Consider the following 19971-nt stretch of genomic DNA (forward strand, 5'->3'; position numbering starts at 1 on the left):
GCCAAAACACTAGGTCTGGGCAATCTGGCGGGAAAATGTTAAGATCCAAAGAGAGACAGTGTGCGTCACCCAGTGAGAACATCGTAAAATGTGTCAAAGTTGATAGTTGACCTTGCTCTACCAAATAGTGATAAACTGTTTGTGTAGAAAGAATATTATGGTTTGAGACTTTTAAATACGTCTGTATTTACAGACGTATTTACAGGATTCCCAATATATTTATATTGGGAATCCTTTAAGTATACTTGTATTTGCTGATTTCAAGTGGTAAAAAAATTAATAGATGATTAAGTTAAGAGATGGTTTTAGACAAAAAAAAAACGAATTCCGACACAGCTTGGAATTAAACACACACAGCTCGTTCCAAGCTGTGTGTAAAAATTAAAATTTTCTTAATTAAAAGCTTAATAGCTCTTAATTAAAAGCCTAATCAAGTAGTGCTCAATATCTGGATGTGCTCGGGATTAGCAAGTGCAAGTGGGCAGGAGCAGGCAGGACGAGGTTAGCTACAGGACAGACGTTGATATACAGCGGAGATGATGAACTACACGATAGAGGCATTGCTATATTGATAAGTCAACAGGCAGAGAAGTCACTCATGGAATGGACACCTGTAAACAAGAGGATAATAACAGCAAGATTCTACTCGAGATACAGAAGAGTGACTATAATTCAAGTGTATGCCCCTCACAACGAGAATGAGGAATAGGAGAAAGAACAGTTCTACCAAGAATTACAAGAAACATTAGATGGATGCAACAGGAATGACATCACCATCATCATGGAAGACCTTAATGCTAAAGTAGGAAGTGACAACAGCGGGTACGAGAGGAATATGGGCGTGCATGGGCTGGAAATGCAGAATGATAATGGAGAAAGATTATGCTAGTTTTGCCTGCTGAAAAGACTTGTGATAACAGGTACATTATTCCCACACAAGAATGTCCACAAAGCAACACGGATATCTGCAGATGGAAGAGTAAAGTATCAGATTGACCACCTCCTGATCAATGGTAGGAGGAGATCATCTGTCCTCAACACGCGGGCACAGAGAGGAGCTGATATCAATAGCAATCACTACTTGGTGAGGACACGCATCATACTGCACCTCAGTGGTGAGGACACGCATCGTGCTGCCCCTCAGTAGTGAGGACACGCATCATTCTGCGTCTCAGTGGTGAGGACACGCATCACGCTGCGCCTCAGTGGTGAAGACATGCATCATACTGCGCCTCAGTACCCACAGAAACAACAATCGGGTAAAGCCAAGGTTACTGAGGAACGACTGAGAAATGACGAGATGACAAAGAAGTACTGCAGGGCAGTCATAAACAAGCTGGACACCACAAGGAATGATAGTGATAACAGAGGAGATATGGGAGCAGCAGAGGAATGCCTATACAAAAGCCGCAGAAGAGGTTCTTGGGTATAAGAAAAGGGTGAACACACCATGGATCAGCAACAATACCTGAAGGCTGATCGACAAGAGAATTGCCATGATACGGTTGAAAGCACCTGATCAGAAAGAATTAAAAACAGAATGAGAGAAGAGTACAGAGAAAAGGACAGGGAAGTGAAGAGGAGTGTAAGAGAAGACAAAAGAATGTGGATGTCAGAAGAAGCAGCGAGAGCACAGAACGCAGTTGAAAACGGAAGACAAAAAGAATTGTACAGTATTGTGAAGCGGCTGACAGGACAGAATACCAGCACCAGGCAAACTGCAGCAGAGAAGAGTGTGAACGGGGAGCTGCTGAAGAGTAAAGAGGCCAGAATGGCGAGATGGAAGGAACATTTTCACGAAGTTCTCAACAGAGAAGCACCAGAGGAACCACCAGAGGAAGTGGGAGAGGAAGGACAGGAGCTCGATATCTCAGTTGTGGCACCAGATGTGGCGGAAATAAGGGCCGCACTGAAGACCCTCAGGAATGGAGGTGCCCCTGGGGCAGACCAAATTTCAGCCAAAATGCTTAAAGCAGATATCGAATGGACCAGCTTAGAGTTGAAGCAGATATTTGACTTGATTTGGGACCAAGAGACAGTGCCAACACAGTGGACCAAGGGACTCATTTGCAAAATCCCAAAACGACTTCAGGACTGTGGAAACTGGAGGGGAGTTACATTGTTGCCTCTGGCCAGCAGGGTGCTCAGCAACAGCAAGATCCTCATCACTCAGCAGGATACATGGTGGAGTGGATACATTGCGCAGGAAGGAACAAGCAGGCTTCAGGAGGAGAAGAGGAACTATCGGCCAGATATTTATTCTCAGAAACATCCTAGAGCAAGCCAATGAATGGAATGCTACATTGTGCGTCCACTTTGTTGATTTTAAGAAGGCATTTGATTCAATACACCGAGACAGCCTTTGGGCCATCATGCGCCAATATGGAATACCTCAGACGCTAATCGGGCTAGTCAGGACTCTCTACAAGCTACGAGGACTTTTAGATTTTCAGTGCTCCGTGATTGATGAGAACGAAACAACAGAGTGGTTTCCAGTAAGGACAGGAGTGAAACAGGGTACAGGGCCCAGGGCCCCAGGGGTGTTGCATGTCAGGATTTTTGTTCCTCCTTGAGCTAGTATGGAATATATCTACTTGGCGAGCCGCGACTGAATTTTTTGAGCCGTGGTTTTATGGATTTGCCAGTCATGATTCCATTTCTACGAGCCATGATTCTATTTCACCGAGCCGTGAATTCCATATCTCGGCCATGAAAAGCCATTTACGAGGTGCGAATGCGAATTTATTTACAAAGTTTATGCACGTGTTACCCCAAATCTCTAATTTTACCCTCAAACAGTCAAACGGCAACAATAAAATTTGTCTCTACTGTAAGTTCAGCACGTGTTAATATACTGTCTGACCGCTTTGACATGACCGCAACTATGCGCGATCTTCAACAAACGTTTTGTTTATTTGTTTACATTACGATGTTTATGTTTTTTCTGCAAGATATTTTTGGCGGAAACGGTAAAGCAATGCGGATTGCGGAAGTTGAAAATTTTATGAAATGACATGTATGCGAAGTGCAAACCGCGATTTTTAATCAAACAAAAATTTATGACATTCGAGCCGCGAGATTTCATACCTACTGAAATTATATATTAGAGCCGCGATATTTCAGACAAAAATAGGACTTTTCCAGACTAGTCCTTGAGTCCTTGTGAGTTGTGATCGACTGGGTAATGTGCAGGACTGTGGAAGGTGAAAGAACTGGGCTCCATAGTGACAAACCACAGATTTTTTAGAATCGGTTCATTTTTAATTTCCTCATTTACTCATGATTTAAACCAATTTCTTATGTATGATAATGCAGGTATCCAGGATACTTTACTGGTCTACATATAGCCTTATTATAGGACTCAAAAATGAACTTGAGGGAGTCTAAAAAAACTCTGCTTTGCCACTATGCTGGGCTCTGATGGAACTCAACGACCATGCTGGACTAGCTGGAGGACCTTGACTTTGCAGATGACATTGCCCTTCTGTCTTCATCAATGAATCACCTGCAGCAAAAAACAACCAGGTTAGAGAGAATAGATAGAGAGAATAGATAGAATGCGCCATATCCTTATTGGCTTACAATTCTAGCCCAAATGGATGGTCACATAAAAAATCACATGCGAAACAAACATTACCTAACCTAAAATATTAAACCTTTTACCATAATATTCCCAATTGTAACAGTCATGAACAAACTTATCAAAATTCTTCATTGTCAACATTAACAAGTTTACATCTCTACCACTACTACCAGGCTACCAGCACCAGGTAGTGAAGGTACCAGCTGCTTTAGACTAGTACTAGGCCTACCTAGGTAGTCTGCTACTTGAGCTTTGCAAACAAGTGAGATAACACCAAACACCGTTAACACGGGAAATTTTAAACAATTCAATCATGTAATTTAAATTACCATCACGTTTCTGATGTTATCGTTAGAATTTCAAGAAATTATGTATATTAATTATTCAACATGGAATTTTTTAACATTATCAAACAAATCAGACTGCCAGCGGCGTCGGACGCCCTACCTCCAATATTATGAACAAGTGACAATCGGGCTGACTCTGATTTCACCCCATGTAAATGTAAAAATTATTTCAAATCTTGATATCTTGTTCACAGTCTATGAATTCTATACAGCTAATTTGGTAACTTCTCAGTCTTCGTCATTTTCGAATTGAAGTTCTTCTCTGTTGTCAAGCTGATGCTAAAATTGCTGAATTAAAGTAATAAAGGCCTTTGCTTTCAACGCAAATCCTTTTTTTTTTGTAAATCGTGGAGTTTTCTACTAGAAAGTTTGTCATATGATAGTTGAGAAGGGATACGACGTTTTATGGAAATACCATAAGCAAAGAAACATTCCCATTCTTTTCTGTTGCATAGACGTCAATCGTATAAGCATCAGACAGAAGTGGGAAAGTCCGGCTGCAGCTCGACACCTCACGGAAAATTTAAGAGGGTCACACGATGATGAATACGGGGCACAGTTCATGCAACACACAGTTCATGCAGTACACAGTTCATGCAACACCAGGTTCGTGCAACACACAGTTCACGCAACACACAGTACACGCAACACACAGTTCACGCAAAACACAGTTCACGCAAAACACAGTTCACGCAAAACACACAGTTCATGCAACACACAGTTCATGCAACACACAGTTCATGCAAAACACAGTTCACGCAACACACAGTTCATGCAACACACAGTTCATGCAACACACAGTTCATGCAACACAGTTCATGCAACACACAGTTCATGCAACACACAGTTCATGCAACACACCGTTCACGCAACTCACAGTTCATGCAACACATAGTTCATGCAACACACAGTTCATGCAACACACAGTTCATGCAACACACAGTTCATGCAACACACAGTTCATGCTACACACAGTTCATGTAACACACTGTTCCTGCAACACACTGTTCCTGCAACACACAGTTCATGCAACACACAGTTCATGCAACACACAGTTCATGCAACACACAGTTCATGCGACACACAGTTCGTAGAACGCACATATCATGCAACACCTAGTTCATGCAAAAGTAATAATATGAATAACCTATAATTATTTAATACACATTATTAATGACCCTTTCACGGTGAACAGAATATGTTTCTCATTATAAACTCCTCCAATTTTCAGTTAAACTGTAAAGCGTTTGAATTCAGTCAATTGGGCACGCTTCGATCTTCCCCTCAGGTATTTACCAATAACTAGAAAATTTAATTCACATTTTTCAGCATGAGGAAGAGGATTCGTTTCTCACTTTTTCTTCACCTCGTTTCCCATTAAAAATATAGCACGGTTGATCTCGACAACTATCGCACGGCTATTTTTGTAGATTTTTCGTATCATATTCATCGAAAGACGGGATGCAATAGTCGACCGCTCCGAATATCTGGCAATTCGAAATTTGTCTCTGCCTTATTAACTACACAGCTTTTCTTTTGCGTTGCAGTGCAGTGAGCAATGGCTCGATTACTTATCATAATTCCATTTTACACTAAAACTTGGTAACGGGTAACTTGAGTTCGATGGTGACTTGGGTTCGTGCCGCTTTCTCGACTAAGAGGGAATGAAAAAATCCATCAGAATTAAATAACCTAGGCATACCTTTTGTAATTATGATTTTACCTACATATGTATAATGTAGGATAGTACTCACATTACTCCGCAATGAGCCTGGTCTGAATTTTATTCGTCCACTCATTTACAAATAAGACTATTAAACCAATACTTTATGTAAATCGTTTCCTGCATGTTTAAGATTGTGATGTTATGTATGAAAGTCACGTATTGCTTGTGCAACGCAACTCTGCCCAAGGCTTTGAAGACTTCGTACCCATCCAGGCAAACTCGCAGCCATTACTTAATATTACGTGACCTTTGTGCGTTTCCGTATTTTTTCGGACAAAGCTGATAACGATCGATCTGTAGAGCAAAAAAATAAAATAATATGGTATAGCACGTCTGTCATTACATACCATGTAATGTCCCACGAGGTACATTGATGCAAGCTTGTACATCACTTCACTGCGTGCGTAGTATGGAAATACTGAAGTACTGGCATCGGATGATAATTGTGCAATACGTTAAGCAAGATTTTAATGCACAAAATCTATCGACTATATTTTTTCAACATTCTAACGACTTCCAACCTACGTCATAGGCACCGCCAAGCGCATTGTGACTGCCATTTATTGTCTAACACGTAAAAAAAAACTTCATTTTCTCGTTTCACTTATGAGATTATATGCTTTAAAATATTTTTAAAATACGTTACACTGCGCATTAGTCATTATAAAATGTGTATTAATTTGAAAAGTGTTGGTTACAAATTTATCAAGTTAGACGCGCGTAAGTTGCTGAAAATGCCGGTTTTATCTTTTCAATTGAAACAAAATGAGGTAAAAAGGCAAATAAAACTCTTCATATATCAATAGTCATTAATAACGATGTATTCAATTTCAGATTTATTCGGAATAGAGATAAAAGACTTCCTAAGTGCATGACTGAATTCTCACGTTTCACCGCTGTAACTGTAAATAGGAGAAGGTTAAAGTGGAAATTAAATCATATCCACATCACAATAGGCATTAGAAACTCTTCATTCAATTTATTAATTATAAGTAAAGAATTGAAGCAAAAAATTTAGCACAAATTTCTGAATTTAAGGGGTCAATTCAGCGCAGGCGTATAGGCGCAGGAATGGCCCTATCTGTGTGTATACTATATGTACGTATAATATACCATACGCTCGCTTACATTCGTCCGACTAGTATTAAAATTCCCTCTTGATTAGTTTTAGTAAGGTTTAGTATTTTGGGTGCTTCTACAATGTAACTTCATGAATCTAAATTCTAAATCTTAGACATGAAAAGTAAGATTCAATAATTGACCCTGCGATTGGTTGTAGCAAGTTACTCGCTACTTGTTTTAAATTAAAACCACTTGACCCAAAGCTTAAATATGTGCAACTGGTCTTATACCAAAACGTAAAATATGCCCACGCCTGTCCTTTTTGTTGGCCTTTTACTGCATATTTCGACCTTTTTCACAGCACGCAAATTATGTAGTTATATACGCTCTTTTCTTATACGTACATGACAGTGTTAGAAGACATCTCGATAAAAATTTATTTGAGGCGAGTGAATTTTATGGTATAATAATTTGAACTGTTGTTTGACAGCGACATAATGCCAACGTCAAGCCAACGCATGAAAGGGATAAATTTAACGACGTCTCGAGGTACAAGTTACTTTGGTCACAGCTTTCAGCAGAGCAAACTCGAGTTATTCTTTTCTCAACCTATAAATTAGCGGCAATTTATGACACAATTGTGGTCAGAGTTGTCAACTCCCTCATTGCACCGTTTCATTCTTTATTCATTTTGTATGTATAATTGTAGCGTACGGGGAAACGCTCGTGACCATCAGTTACTGTGCGTACTGATGTGTCTGCTGATATATCACATACTCGCTAATTTATCAGCAGAGGTCTTACGTCAAAGTTCGGGCTGATCAGAGAACCGACCTAGCAGGTATGCGTCGTATAATTCTAGCTCATCTTTTTATTATGCTGAGCTTTCGCCAGCACTTTTTCTGCTGCAATGATACACGCAACTACTCGGAATGTGATTCATAGCTTAAACAGTGGATACCTTATCAGTTGGTGAATTTATGCGTTCACGTTACGTTAGACTTTTAGGGATATCGCTTTTGCCTTCTAGTGAGACAAACGCAATGCACTTAAATGAAGGAAACGCACTCGCATTACAGCACAAAATTGTAATCACAAAAAGCGCAAATTTTCGTCGTTGTCAGTAGTATAAAATTTTGTAAAACCAAATATTCTCTGTCATGCAGGTGACACCGAATTTGTGGGAGTTAAGCTAAGCCGCATTTCATACAGAAAGGTTATGGATTCCGACGAGCAAACATACATTACTGCTGACAGGTCAAAAATAACTTTTTAAGTTACGTCTCTGTCTTGTTTCCTGTAAGGCTTTTAATTCTAAGCCAACAATAAAGGACAACTTAATTTGTTGGCGAAATAATTACTTCTGTCCTTACGAACGCTCATCACATTTTTGTCATAACCCATTTATTGCTGTAGCCACATGTACGAATTGCAACTCTTGCATCAAAACTGCTACAGAAAGAACATTTAGTTGAGGTTAGACAACAAATAACAGGAAAGGATAGGTTTTACAAATCGCCACCATCCTTACTGAAAAAATACGTGTTCACCGTCCGACATGTACGCTCCACATATGTTCACCGGACGCACCACCGTCAGGGCTCCACATAAGTTATTCACATTACCGCAAATAAAAAGACTGGTAGGCACAGAAAGTTCTCGATGATCGTTAATTCTGGCTATATTGCCTTCCAACAGCAGCACCTCCAGCCACAGCAGCACTCACAACCAGTTCTATAAAATGCAATTTGGTAGATCACAATATGTGTGAACCAACAAATAACACGCTATAAAAATATGCGCCATGGATATCACTTGAAAATAAGTATTTCACAACCTACATAATTTCAAAAAAAGTACTTAATAACCACTTTACTCTATCTCTTTCATTGCGATGTTACGAGTACTACATGATATCGTTTTCATTCTTTATAACTGTCTTTACTCTGGACATATAGTAATTTTTCCCACACCTGCTTCATTTTCGTATACATGGTTATATTTCTGGGTCGTGAGTGCGGTTTTATTTCCATCGCGAATCACCCTCTTTTGGACTGGTGTTACAAGGTTAGGAGTCTCATCATATCTATCCTGCACTCTTTCCGGCGTATGGCAGTTTCCCTTTCATGCGGTTGCCGCCTTGAGTTATAATTACTACAGCGATATGTCGGTCAAGGCTGTTGTCGTGCTGGCACAGCACGTCGTCCTGACGTGAATGCATGACGAGCCTGTCGAGCCATCGCCAGCCAGCAAGACGTCATCACAAGTGCGACGCACTATCAGGATAAATAAAAAATCTATTCTTCCGAGCTCGTGCCGAAAGCTTTCGTCATTTAGTGTTAGACCACATGACTCGCAAGCAGACTTAGCAGCGTTAAATGTTTTGCACTCCCTTCTTACTTAAATCAACTACTAATATGCTTAGTTGACGTACGTAAACTTACACATTAGAAGCTAAGAAATTTCGATAAACCAAGAAGAGCACGTTTTAAGCCTATCATGTGTCCAGTTGCGGAATTTGATTGAATCGAATCAATTCAAATCCAATCTAACCAACCAATTTTTGATTGGGCCAATTATTGACTCAAAATTTCAGTTACAGTTACTTTTTGTTACCTTTATTATCTCCTTTCGGTTGTCGTGCTTCGCTTTCGTTTGAATGTAAGGATTTAGATTATATACTGCCAGCTTTTTCATCAAAGTTGTTCCGGCCTACAGTTGCTGATGACGCTTGTGATGCCTGGATTGTTCTAGATGAAGCTTGCAGGACTCCCAGCCCTTAAAACTGATGGGTTTATAGGTTTTCAGTTTGAAAAATATTTTGACTGACGCCTGCGTGAAACGTACTATCGTACAATATTTTCGATGCAACAATTAATTGCAGTTGTTTGCTGCAGGAATGAATTTATCTTACCACCAAGACAGAGCTTACCAAAAAGTAATAACCCATATGTGTAAGAACAATGTATTTCCTTGTTTATATGACTAAATCGAATATCTAGTATTTTCGAGCTTTGATATCCATTATTGTACTGTATCTACTGCCACCATTCCTCTTCACCCATTGCATATCAAATAGCGTAATAAATATCATGATCGGTTGTCTTAAGATTCAAAGCAGAACTGACCGGTCACTTGCGCACGTCATCTCGCCAGTGAGTTATTTCTGACTCGGCTTGTGAGAGACCAAATATTGAACTATTGCGTCTCGCACTTTAAGGAAGTCTCGTTGAGCACTTTAGATCAGAGTACGTGACCTGCGTTAAATGTAACAGATCAGCAATTCTGTAGGACAAGCAAGAGTACTGTGTTGGTTGCTCAGGCTTACTTCTTTTCGTCTTTTAAATGTGTTCATAGCTTGCCTGTTTATAAATCGCACAAGAACTAACTGGATTGAATATTTTTAATATGATTGCTGATTGGAATAAATACTAAGACGGGTCACACAATTTACTTTGTGTTGTACGTTATCTATTTTTTAACGAAGTTTTCTATAGTAATTAATGCAATACCTCGCATTAGTATTTCATTTACCAATTTGTGTTGAGGAATTGCTGCATAACTAAGTGATAATCTATAACAAAAAATTTATACCAATTTCACAGGTTAAAGAATGCATGTATTGTATATATTTCGTGAATTTCACATAAGTTCCCAGAAGCAGTAATTGCAGCCATAGTGTTAACATAATGCTACTGGCCCATTTCTTTACTCTCTAATGGATTACTTGTTATCAAATTCTACTAATCTTTAATCTGATGCGCATGATGTCGACTAGAAAGATTCAAGACGTGACCACACCACCCATATATGTCGGCTCGCGGACTTGGGGTTAAAAGAGCCATTCCCGTCAATTGGCAAGTTATTAGACTGAGTTAGCAGTCCCACAGAAGGCACAGTATCAGCTCCATTTAAAACATGTACCTGAAATCCTTGGCCTTGCATGGCTGTAGGCCAAGAGTTAATTGTTTTGTCATTAGTGAACGAGGGTTCGGAAATTTGTTGACGACTTTTTAGTTCAGTACGACCTCAAACTTGAGCTAAGGACCTTGGACTCTGATCACGACGAACTCTTTTGCGTAATAAATACGATTACGAACCTTTTGTTAAAGTTTCAGATATTTTAAGCATATATGAGTAAGAAGTGCGAATGAGGTAGCGTACTTCTTGCTCAGTCCAAATGGATGTCATTGGCTGAAGCAATGGTCTTATTTGTAAATACAATTTTTGCCATCGAATATTTGAGACTTTCTTAGTTATTGATCGTAGTAACGTAAGATATTTGCAACAACATTTTTAAGTATATAGTGACGGTATCAATAATTGAGTGCTAAATGAAAAAAAGTGTAACCTATATGTAAAATAACAGAATCCACAATTCACTTAAAATAAACGTTTTTATTGTATAAAAGTAAAGTTATGTTGATCATTAATCAAGCATCGATATTATATAATCAGGCGTCTGCATTTCTGAAAACTGCGTTCCTCCAAGTCGTCTCTATAAGACGCTTCCTGGTCTTGATATCCGTTTTAAAATTCACATCATGACGGCATTCCTATATATTCCGTGTACCCTCATCCCTTTATAAGTTGAGTCGCTACTGGAATATACTTTCAGATTTTAATTTTTCGATTACAAGCGGATTACAGCCTTGGATTTGTAAATATCGTTATCAAGGAAATCTAATTGCCTGCACTGGCGTTTCAATAACGCTGAAAAAGTCAAATGTTTTATTATCAGGATGGAAGAAAGCTAATTATAATATTATAGGTGATTATAATTACTTATAATTATTTATGTTATAGTTAATTATAAAAACTTCCTCTAAATAAAATCCCAATATTCATTAATATAATCATGAATTAACTAATTCAAGACATAAAAAATGCCACAGGTGCATTCATGTAGCCATCTGTTGGCCAATGGTCGTTCAAGCCGGTGATTTCAGACAGAACAATATTTCAATCATTGTCATTTAAGGCTCAGAAAGGTTTATGTCAACCTTAAACCTCTTCTCTTGGTGTTTTTATCCCAGAAACAAATATTACTTTAGCACATCCCATCCGCTACTAAGCTCACCTCTCGTTCCCGCATAACTTACTGCTCCACAAACAAATCGTATGATGGCATCCACAAAGCAAGCTCGGTCTGAGCCCATACGGGTCGTACCTAAACAAATTTACGTTCCTGAGAAATCCCACAGAAAAATTAAGTCAGATAATAGTAAATAATGAATTCCGTTGCAGTAAACATCAAGTTCGCTGCGTGACACATAGCGATTATAGCTCTGCACGTTTCGTATTCGTATGTATAGGACGACCACAACCTGATTAGAATAAAATGGCGACGTTTACAGCTTTGAATAAAGTACCGCTCTTATAAAATCTAAACAAGCTCTTCTATGATGTTATTTATTCGCTAATGAGCTCTGAAAAGCCTATGAAGAATTGCACCTGATTGAAGTTGATCATCTACAACTCGGTACTGCATGATGCACAAAGTCAATGGTGCGAGGCCACTCATGTCCTTCGGTTCACATTGGTAGACATTGCACGGCACATGTACGTATCCATCTTCTTACAATTCCAGTACTTGCGAGTACATGTAACTCACTACTCTACGCGTGTTCAGAATATTGAAATTCTACCCGTCTTGGTCTACTCTCCTATCCTCTGCATACAAGGAACCCAGCTACTTCACGCGCCACAGCCCAGCTACTGCATGCGCCACAGCCCAGCTACTGCATGCGCCGCAGCCCAGCTACTGCATGCGCCACAGCCCAGCTACTGCATGCGCCACAGCCCAGCTACTGCACGCGCCACAGTCCAGCTCTTGCACGGGCGCTACATTTCAGCTACTGCTCGCCACAGTCCAGCTACTGCACGCGCTACAGTCCAGCTCCCATGTGAGCCCTAAAATTCAGATCTGTTGGTTGATGCATGCTAATTTCCGCTCGCAATTTTTCTCTGCCACTAGACGACTCCATTTATTGTTTATGGAACTACAAAACAACTAAATTTAGTAGTGCAATGATCCTTGTGCTCTGATGTACTCGTTTCGATACGAGAAAAAATATAAATTTTGTACATTTTGTCTTTCATTTTCTTTGACATGGTGTTTTTTACGAAGATTATTAAAAATTTATTTATTTCTGACGGTTGAGCGATCTTGCCTTTGGTGTGGCGGTTCATGTCGCGCATCCGTTGCCAGGTGTGTGGGTGCGTGATATTGATCGTGACGAGGTGGTGTTCGTGCGATTGTTTGTGAACCATCATACGATGACGTCATGACCGTGCTAGTGCGCCACACAAACTGGATTCAAATAAGATGATTATTTGCTAGAAACTACTACACTTGCTAGTGATTTCTGTTGAATCGCTATAACGTCTTGCATCTGACGTTTGTCTTGGTCATTCTCTTCATGAGGGCTAAAAATATGAGATTACATACCAAATTATATAGGTGTCAATTGTTCGTATTCGTAGTTACAATTGTTCATTTAAAATCAAACTATGGAACTTCATGCGCTTGCTTTCACAGTTCAATAATTTAAGACTATTAAGTCTAATAGTTTTTAATTTAATTCCAATTGATTTCACGGATGTAGTTCAATAATTCCTCACTACAGACTTAATAAATAAATCTCGCATCTCCACTGCGAAAATTGAATAAGCCTAACATCGGTGTAAACTGTAAACAGATCAGTAATGCAGATTCTTCTCTTACATCAAGTACATTTATGTATTTGTATTGATAGTCGTATCAACTAACAACTATTACCATCTTAGCTAAGTAGTATGGTAAGCTAGGAGACGCGGCCGACTCCGTTATAGGCGACAGTTAGGGTTATGGTAGCAGTGGTGCAGGCTTTGCTCTCATGTGGGTACAGTTCCTGCCACAAAATCTCTCGCATTCTGCCGAAATTTTCCAGACGACTTTTTTTATGCAGGTAACGGTCGTAACAATAGGCCACGCCGGATCTTTCACATCGCAAGCTTATGTCTAGAAAGCTTGATGCATTTCAAAACTAAATCAGTTAAAATTTTTCGAAGTCGGTTTTCAGTATTTTTAATACACAGAAACATTATTCTAATAATTTTTGTGTTGTTGTCGTTTCAACTCTCAACAGTAAATTTCTTTTGAATTACTCAAAGTTTCGTTTCCTGAAACGGCGTTTGTAAATGCGAACGTGTGCCTATAAAATTGTTTCAATCAGAACATCGCGTTAGGAATGGCTTCAAAGTTCCAGCTGGAGCACATCAAATTAACCACGTTGCTAAACTTAGGTTCAAACTGTACTCCTGGTGGGACAAAATGGCAGACTAGTCTGGGATGCTTCGAGCCATGCAACATTCCAGGCGATGGAATGTTGGCTATGCTTTTGTTCCGTCGCTATTCTTGGAGTAGATTACAAGTACAATGTTTGCACCAATACCAGTGAAAATGAATGAACCGAATCAATCCTATTTACTACAGATACAAATATTTTAAATAAACTCTTGAGCCAGCCTCATCACGTTAAGTGCGCATTGTTTAGCTTGCCTCTGTTTTAAAAGTGTTCACGTGCACATTATTGCCTAAAGAAACTAAATATGGGGAAAATTACCAATCTTGAGTGACGGTTCCTGTACTCCATTTCGAATGCAAGTGGATACACTGACGTCACAGAAACGTGGTGAGATGACATGCTGCTGCTGCACACCAATTGTCATCGTTTCTTGGGAGGCGCGAACTCTGTGCAGCTGAATCAGTCGTTGGCAAGAGCGCATGTGCTCCACAAGTGTACGGACAGTACAGTGCTGGTGACGTAGATGACTGCAGCGATCAAACCTGTGCGCGGGAAGAAGATTGTGCACACTGCACAGTAGAGTAGAGAAGAGCCCTCTCTGGGGCTTGGGCTAGTGAGACTGTGCTGTGTGTGTGTGAACTGTGTGAAGTCGTTCATTGTTAGACTACGCCTCGACGAAGAGGGAGTGTGCTCGTGATTCTAGCCGTGTGATGTGACTTAATGTTGCTCTGGGTGCTTTTTACACGCCAAAAAACATCTGGTCTATTCAAGTAATTCGTCGTGCCTATAGTTCCTGCAATCTTATATTTTTTTCAGCAAACTGGCGTATTTGTTTTAGTTGATTCAATGAAACAAACAAGGCCTAGCCAAGCTTTTTTTTATCACCCAACACTCTGTGAGAAACTAAGTTAGCTCGATTAACGTTATTCATGAGGTTTTCTAATCTCGGTGCTATTACATTTTTAATTCTTCGTGTGGTTTTATACTTTGATTCATGTAGATTCGAATAATTCGATGGATAAAGTGAAAAATTACATGAAACGAAGCCAGCATTATTACTATTACTAGCAAATCAGAATAAAAGTTTTATTATTTGAGGCTTAGAATATAGAAACAAGCTAGGTTAGATGTCAGTTGATGAAAGCTTTTAATCCAACGGATACGTTTTGTACCTAACTTTTTTCGGCAACCAGTTGTACTACTGGTACAATGGTGTCTACTGTCTAGCGTTTCTGACTGTCTAGCGTTTCTGTATATGGTTTTTTACTAACAGAATTTTTTCCATCACCAGATACTGAAAAGTGATTTTATAATCATGAATTTGTGTGGTATAATGTCAATGAGCCTCTTTGGCTTGCTTATATTGGTGTTGGGAGTTGTTTTCCCACAAATATTTCCCGGCATAATGAAAAAACAGTTGGAGAAAAAACTTGTGCTGAGTGAGGACAGCGAGACCATCGGTAACTTCATTTCTCCTCCTGTGCCCATATTCATGCAGTTCTATATCTTCAACGTGACTAACGCTCCAGCAGTGCTCGAAGGAGAAAAGGCTGTACTTGACCAGATCGGACCTTTCACGTACGAAGAAAAGAGAATGAAATTCGATCTTTTCTGGGAGCTGGAAGACAAAACAGTGGAATATCAACAAAATAAGACGTTCTTCTTCCGTGCTGACATGTCCAATGGCCTCACTGAAGACACTCTTCTTACTGTGGTCAACCCAGTCTTGATATCGCTTGGAGCAAAGTTCAGCAGACTGCCCTCATTGACACACGGTATTCTTCAGCTACTTGCTCTTCGACACGACATGAGTCCTTTCATAACGCGAAAAGCTGGCCATCTTCTTTACCACGGATATGATGAGCCACTATTGGAGCAGCTCTCTCCATTGACTCGTAATCCTATTCATGCAATGGGAAAATTCGGTTTCTTTTTCCCCAAGAATCACAGCAGTGATGGCATTTACAGAATTCACACCGGTGCTCAGGGCCTTAATACTCTCCAGGTTATCGACGAGTTCCAAGAGGAGCCGATGTTGCCATATTGGCTCACTGACGTTTGTAACATGATCAATGGAACGGAAGGATCACAATTTCCTCAGCCGATCACTGAAGACAAAAAGTTGATGATGTACTCTTCCGATTTGTGCCGCTCTCTATACTTCAAGTTCGAAAAGAAAATTAATCACGGTGACTTGGTTTTAAACCGCTACACCCTCCCTTATGAAGTTTTGGCAAAAAGTCCAGAGAACGACTGCTTCTGTTCTGACGATTTCACATGTAGGGACTCGATGGTGAATTTGTCGCCGTGCAAAGACGGATCTCCGGTGGTCGCTTCTACCCCGCACTTCTACATGGGCACAGAAGAAACAATTAACGATGTAGTAGGTCTCAACCCCGTGAAGGAAGAGCATGAAACTTACCTTGACATTGAACCCAACACCGGGGTGACGTTCAGAGCGCACAAACGCCTTCAGATCAACATGCCGCTGAAAAGATATGAAGCTTTGCCTGACTTGCAAAAAGTGCGTGAAGTTATACTGCCCATCATGTGGCTGAACGAGAGTGCCGTGGTGCCCGTAGAAAGAGCCGACGCACTGAACGCAAAACTAACCGTTCCACTGATCGTGGTCCGCTACGTTTGCATCGCTATGGTGGCCATGGGGGTCATTATTTTGCTCTTGGCCTTGGCCTTCATTGTAAAGATGTGCAAGGCTCCCAAGAATGAGAAAGAGAAAGTTAATGAAAAGCTAAAAAAAGAAGCAATCAATGACTACGACCGAAGTGAGGTATACAAGCACTTATTCACTAAAGCTTGAATAATTTGATCTTGGTTCGTTTCGTTTTTTCATAATTAAAGGTAGTTGGCAGATGTAATGTTCGCATTATTCTTAGGCAACTATTATTTGCCAATAGCAATGGGAATTGGGATATTTCAAATTGTTATGATTGAGTTGTTGGCAATTTATTACGCCATTGAATGTATCGGAAATTTATCCACTTTTAGTTTTGTTCTGTTACTGTTGATGGTTTGAACCTGTTAATAATATATGTACAGTAGTACGTGTGTATATGTCCAATTGCTTGCGCCTTCATAATTCAATCGTCTTTTCTAGACATGATGCTCATTTAAGGCTATGAAAACGTTAAATATCTGTAAGTATAAAGTTGTAGGTCGAGATGCATTGCAAAACCGCTCGATATTTTTTTTTTTCATTTTTAACGACCATCGAACTTCTGGAGAAAAGGGAATCATTTTCCATTCAGACCGTCATTTAAAATTCGACAGCAATATGGGTATTTTGCCTCAAAATATGATATCCAGGATGGAAGGAAGCCTCAAATGCAATTATCCGCTTTATCCGTTCCCTTGAACTAAGTCAGCGAACTAACTTGAGTCAGCGACTAACTCGGTCAAGACCATCGCAAGCTGATCCATAAAAAGTAGTTGGATCGCAGGCTCCCGTCGCGCGCTTCCTTATCCTGAGGTGGACAATAATTGTACTGGACATGCAGTAACTGCATCTTGACGCTTCCGTTGACTGACGACACTCGGTCCCTAAAAAGTTGTTCAGGAAGTTGATTACCTTCTGTTTTTCTGTTTTACATAGGGGTATTCCGCTATAGAGGTTTGCTGTTCGTTAGAGATTATTTATCTTTAATTTTCGCTTGACGAGCGATTTACCGAATCATAATGAAGTCATTCCCGTAGTTGTACGGATAGTAGGTTGCGATACAGGATCTCCAGGCATTATTATATTATTTCCGTTCATTATAAGCTAATATTGAAGAGCCGTTATCAAAACCGGCTGAACAAATGACGTAACTTACTTAGTTTAGCATGCCTGTAGTGAATGAGATATTCGTCTGATCAATGGTGTGCGTCATATTCGATTATCTCGAAAAAACGCATGGAAAATTTTTCAGTGTCTAGTAGCACTTGTGAAAGCATTTATTTAGAAGAAGCGTTTCTGGTACGCGTTTCTAGATGATTTTAAATTAATATACAAGTTTACTGCAGTTCGTAATCCCTGTCACTTGAAACTAAATATGGGATCCAATAAACACACTCCGTTTATATTTATTTCCCTCGTAACTTCCTACGTTTCTAAAATTTATTTGAGCGGACAATATTCCTGAGCTGGCTTTAGCGCTGATGTTATAAGAATTATGTGGTGTAGGTATGATATTTAGATTTATGTATCAATCTAAACGATTGATGTATAACCCTACGTCTCTGAAGATTGATGTATATAAAACCCTACGTATGGTTATTTTTGTCAGAAGCTTGTTAAACTCAATGTATTTGTAACTTATTTGCGCTATGAAATAACTCACTTATCAAGTGTTCCAAACGATTCCAAACGATATGGAACAAGTGTTCCATATTATACATTTTTGTTAAAACGATGATTGCTGTGCTAAACTGCTGTAAACTAGTGAACATCAAATGCTCTGAGTTGTTTAAATTGTCATGTTCTCGACAAATAATATAGTACAGAGTATAGGCATACAAAGAAATGTACTGCAATAATTGTTTGCCATTCAAGGACGTGCAGTGCCGAATTTCCTTGTTCCGCATATGTGCTTGGATTACCGTCTTATTGTAGAGATGTCATTCCGTTGGCTTCGGACTTTTTTAGGTGATCCACACACATCAGAAATTTCGTCTTACGGAGATTGACTTGTACATGAGCTCACTTTGAAGTTGGCTCTGTCGTCAAATATCTTCCTCATGAGAAGCGATTGGCCGATTCGTTTACGTCAAGGAGCATTTTAGCGCATTTTCTCATTTATGGAAAAAATGCACTATTGTGCTCGCCATGTCCGTCTGTCTGTCTGTCTGTCTGTCTGTCTGTCTGTCTGTCTGTCCGTCCGTCCGTCCGTGACCTCAAGTTTTCGTCGACGAGAAAATGCGCTCTCTGTCACTCACTGCAGTGAGTACTGAGTTATATTTTTTGTCATTGTGTATTTCCGGTCTTCTGTATTTTGATTTAATCTAGGAAATGTATTTTTTTACGTGTGTCGCTTGTTTAATTTTGAATGACTATCGAAAATTTCATATATTTTATAATCGATGTGGGGTTTCCAAATCATCTAATAATTATTTTTCTGCATTTTGTAATTATATGTATTTCATTTGATTTATCAATCTCGAAAGTTCATGGGCTTGATAAAACATAGCCACTCAATATTTGAACGGCTTGTTTTTATTGCATTCTCTGTCCAGATTGATGGTAGACTTTATGAATACTGTTATATTGTTTCAACTTAATTTATTTGCTCAATGGAATTTGTATATCAATGATTTAATTCGTTCTTCAGTTGATAATGTAATACGAGTTTTTTGAAAGTAAAGCTAAATGAGATAAGTGTTTGTGTGCTTTACTTGTTACGAAATCGAAGTCGTTATCTGACACTTCAGTAGAATTTGAACGTTTTTGCATTCTTGTCATCAACCCTTGGTACTTGGTTCTATTTTAGTCCTTGTAAATTTACAATGAAAACTCATCCGTTTTACCAGGTTTCTAATGGAGTTTTTCGAGAATTACGTCGATTGTCGTCTTGTCTCCGCTGAAAAAATTCTTCGTATTTTTGCCTTTTATGACTGATGACTATTGACCTTCGCAAAAATTATTTCAGCATTTTCATTAACATTGTTTGTTTGTATTTTATCGTTGGATTACGGAAACTTTTCTTGGTGTTGACTGATTCTTGAAACTAGTATCAGTTCGATATTGGCATTGAAATGTTTGTAATGGCCTTTCTAATAGTGTGTTGCGATTATTACGTATATTATTTTTCTTTTACCACGACTAATTAAATCGTTCAGGTAGAATTCTCTTTAAGTAGAAAATGCAACGTGCAAGTTACATAACACACCTTCATACAGTTTTTTCGTCAAACAAGAATAAATCGTCCCTTGTTTAAATAATGATGTTTGACTTGAGTTAACCAAATGTCT

The 19971-nt window shown here is 39.3% G+C and overlaps 1 protein-coding gene across 1 annotated transcript; it reads left to right on the forward strand.

Moving 5' to 3' along the window:
- Nucleotides 1-15303: 15303 nt before the first annotated feature.
- LOC108681916 (lysosome membrane protein 2-like) lies at nt 15304-18324 on the forward strand. Its single transcript, XM_018170996.2, has one exon. It carries the CDS (start codon nt 15323-15325, stop codon nt 16823-16825), a length of 1503 nt encoding a protein of 500 aa, XP_018026485.1. The 5' UTR covers nt 15304-15322; the 3' UTR covers nt 16826-18324.
- The last annotated feature ends 1647 nt before the right edge of the window (nt 18325-19971 follow it).

Source organism: Hyalella azteca, unplaced genomic scaffold (genome assembly GCF_000764305.2).
Source record: "Hyalella azteca isolate HAZT.00-mixed unplaced genomic scaffold, Hazt_2.0.2 contig656, whole genome shotgun sequence".
In the NCBI taxonomy this organism is placed as follows: Eukaryota; Metazoa; Arthropoda; class Malacostraca; order Amphipoda; family Hyalellidae; genus Hyalella; species Hyalella azteca.

What these genes read in the sequence shown, in the direction of transcription:
- LOC108681916 (XM_018170996.2), top strand. Translation starts at nt 15,323, where the DNA reads ATGAATTTGTGTGGTATAATGTCAATGAGCCTCTTTGGCTTGCTTATA.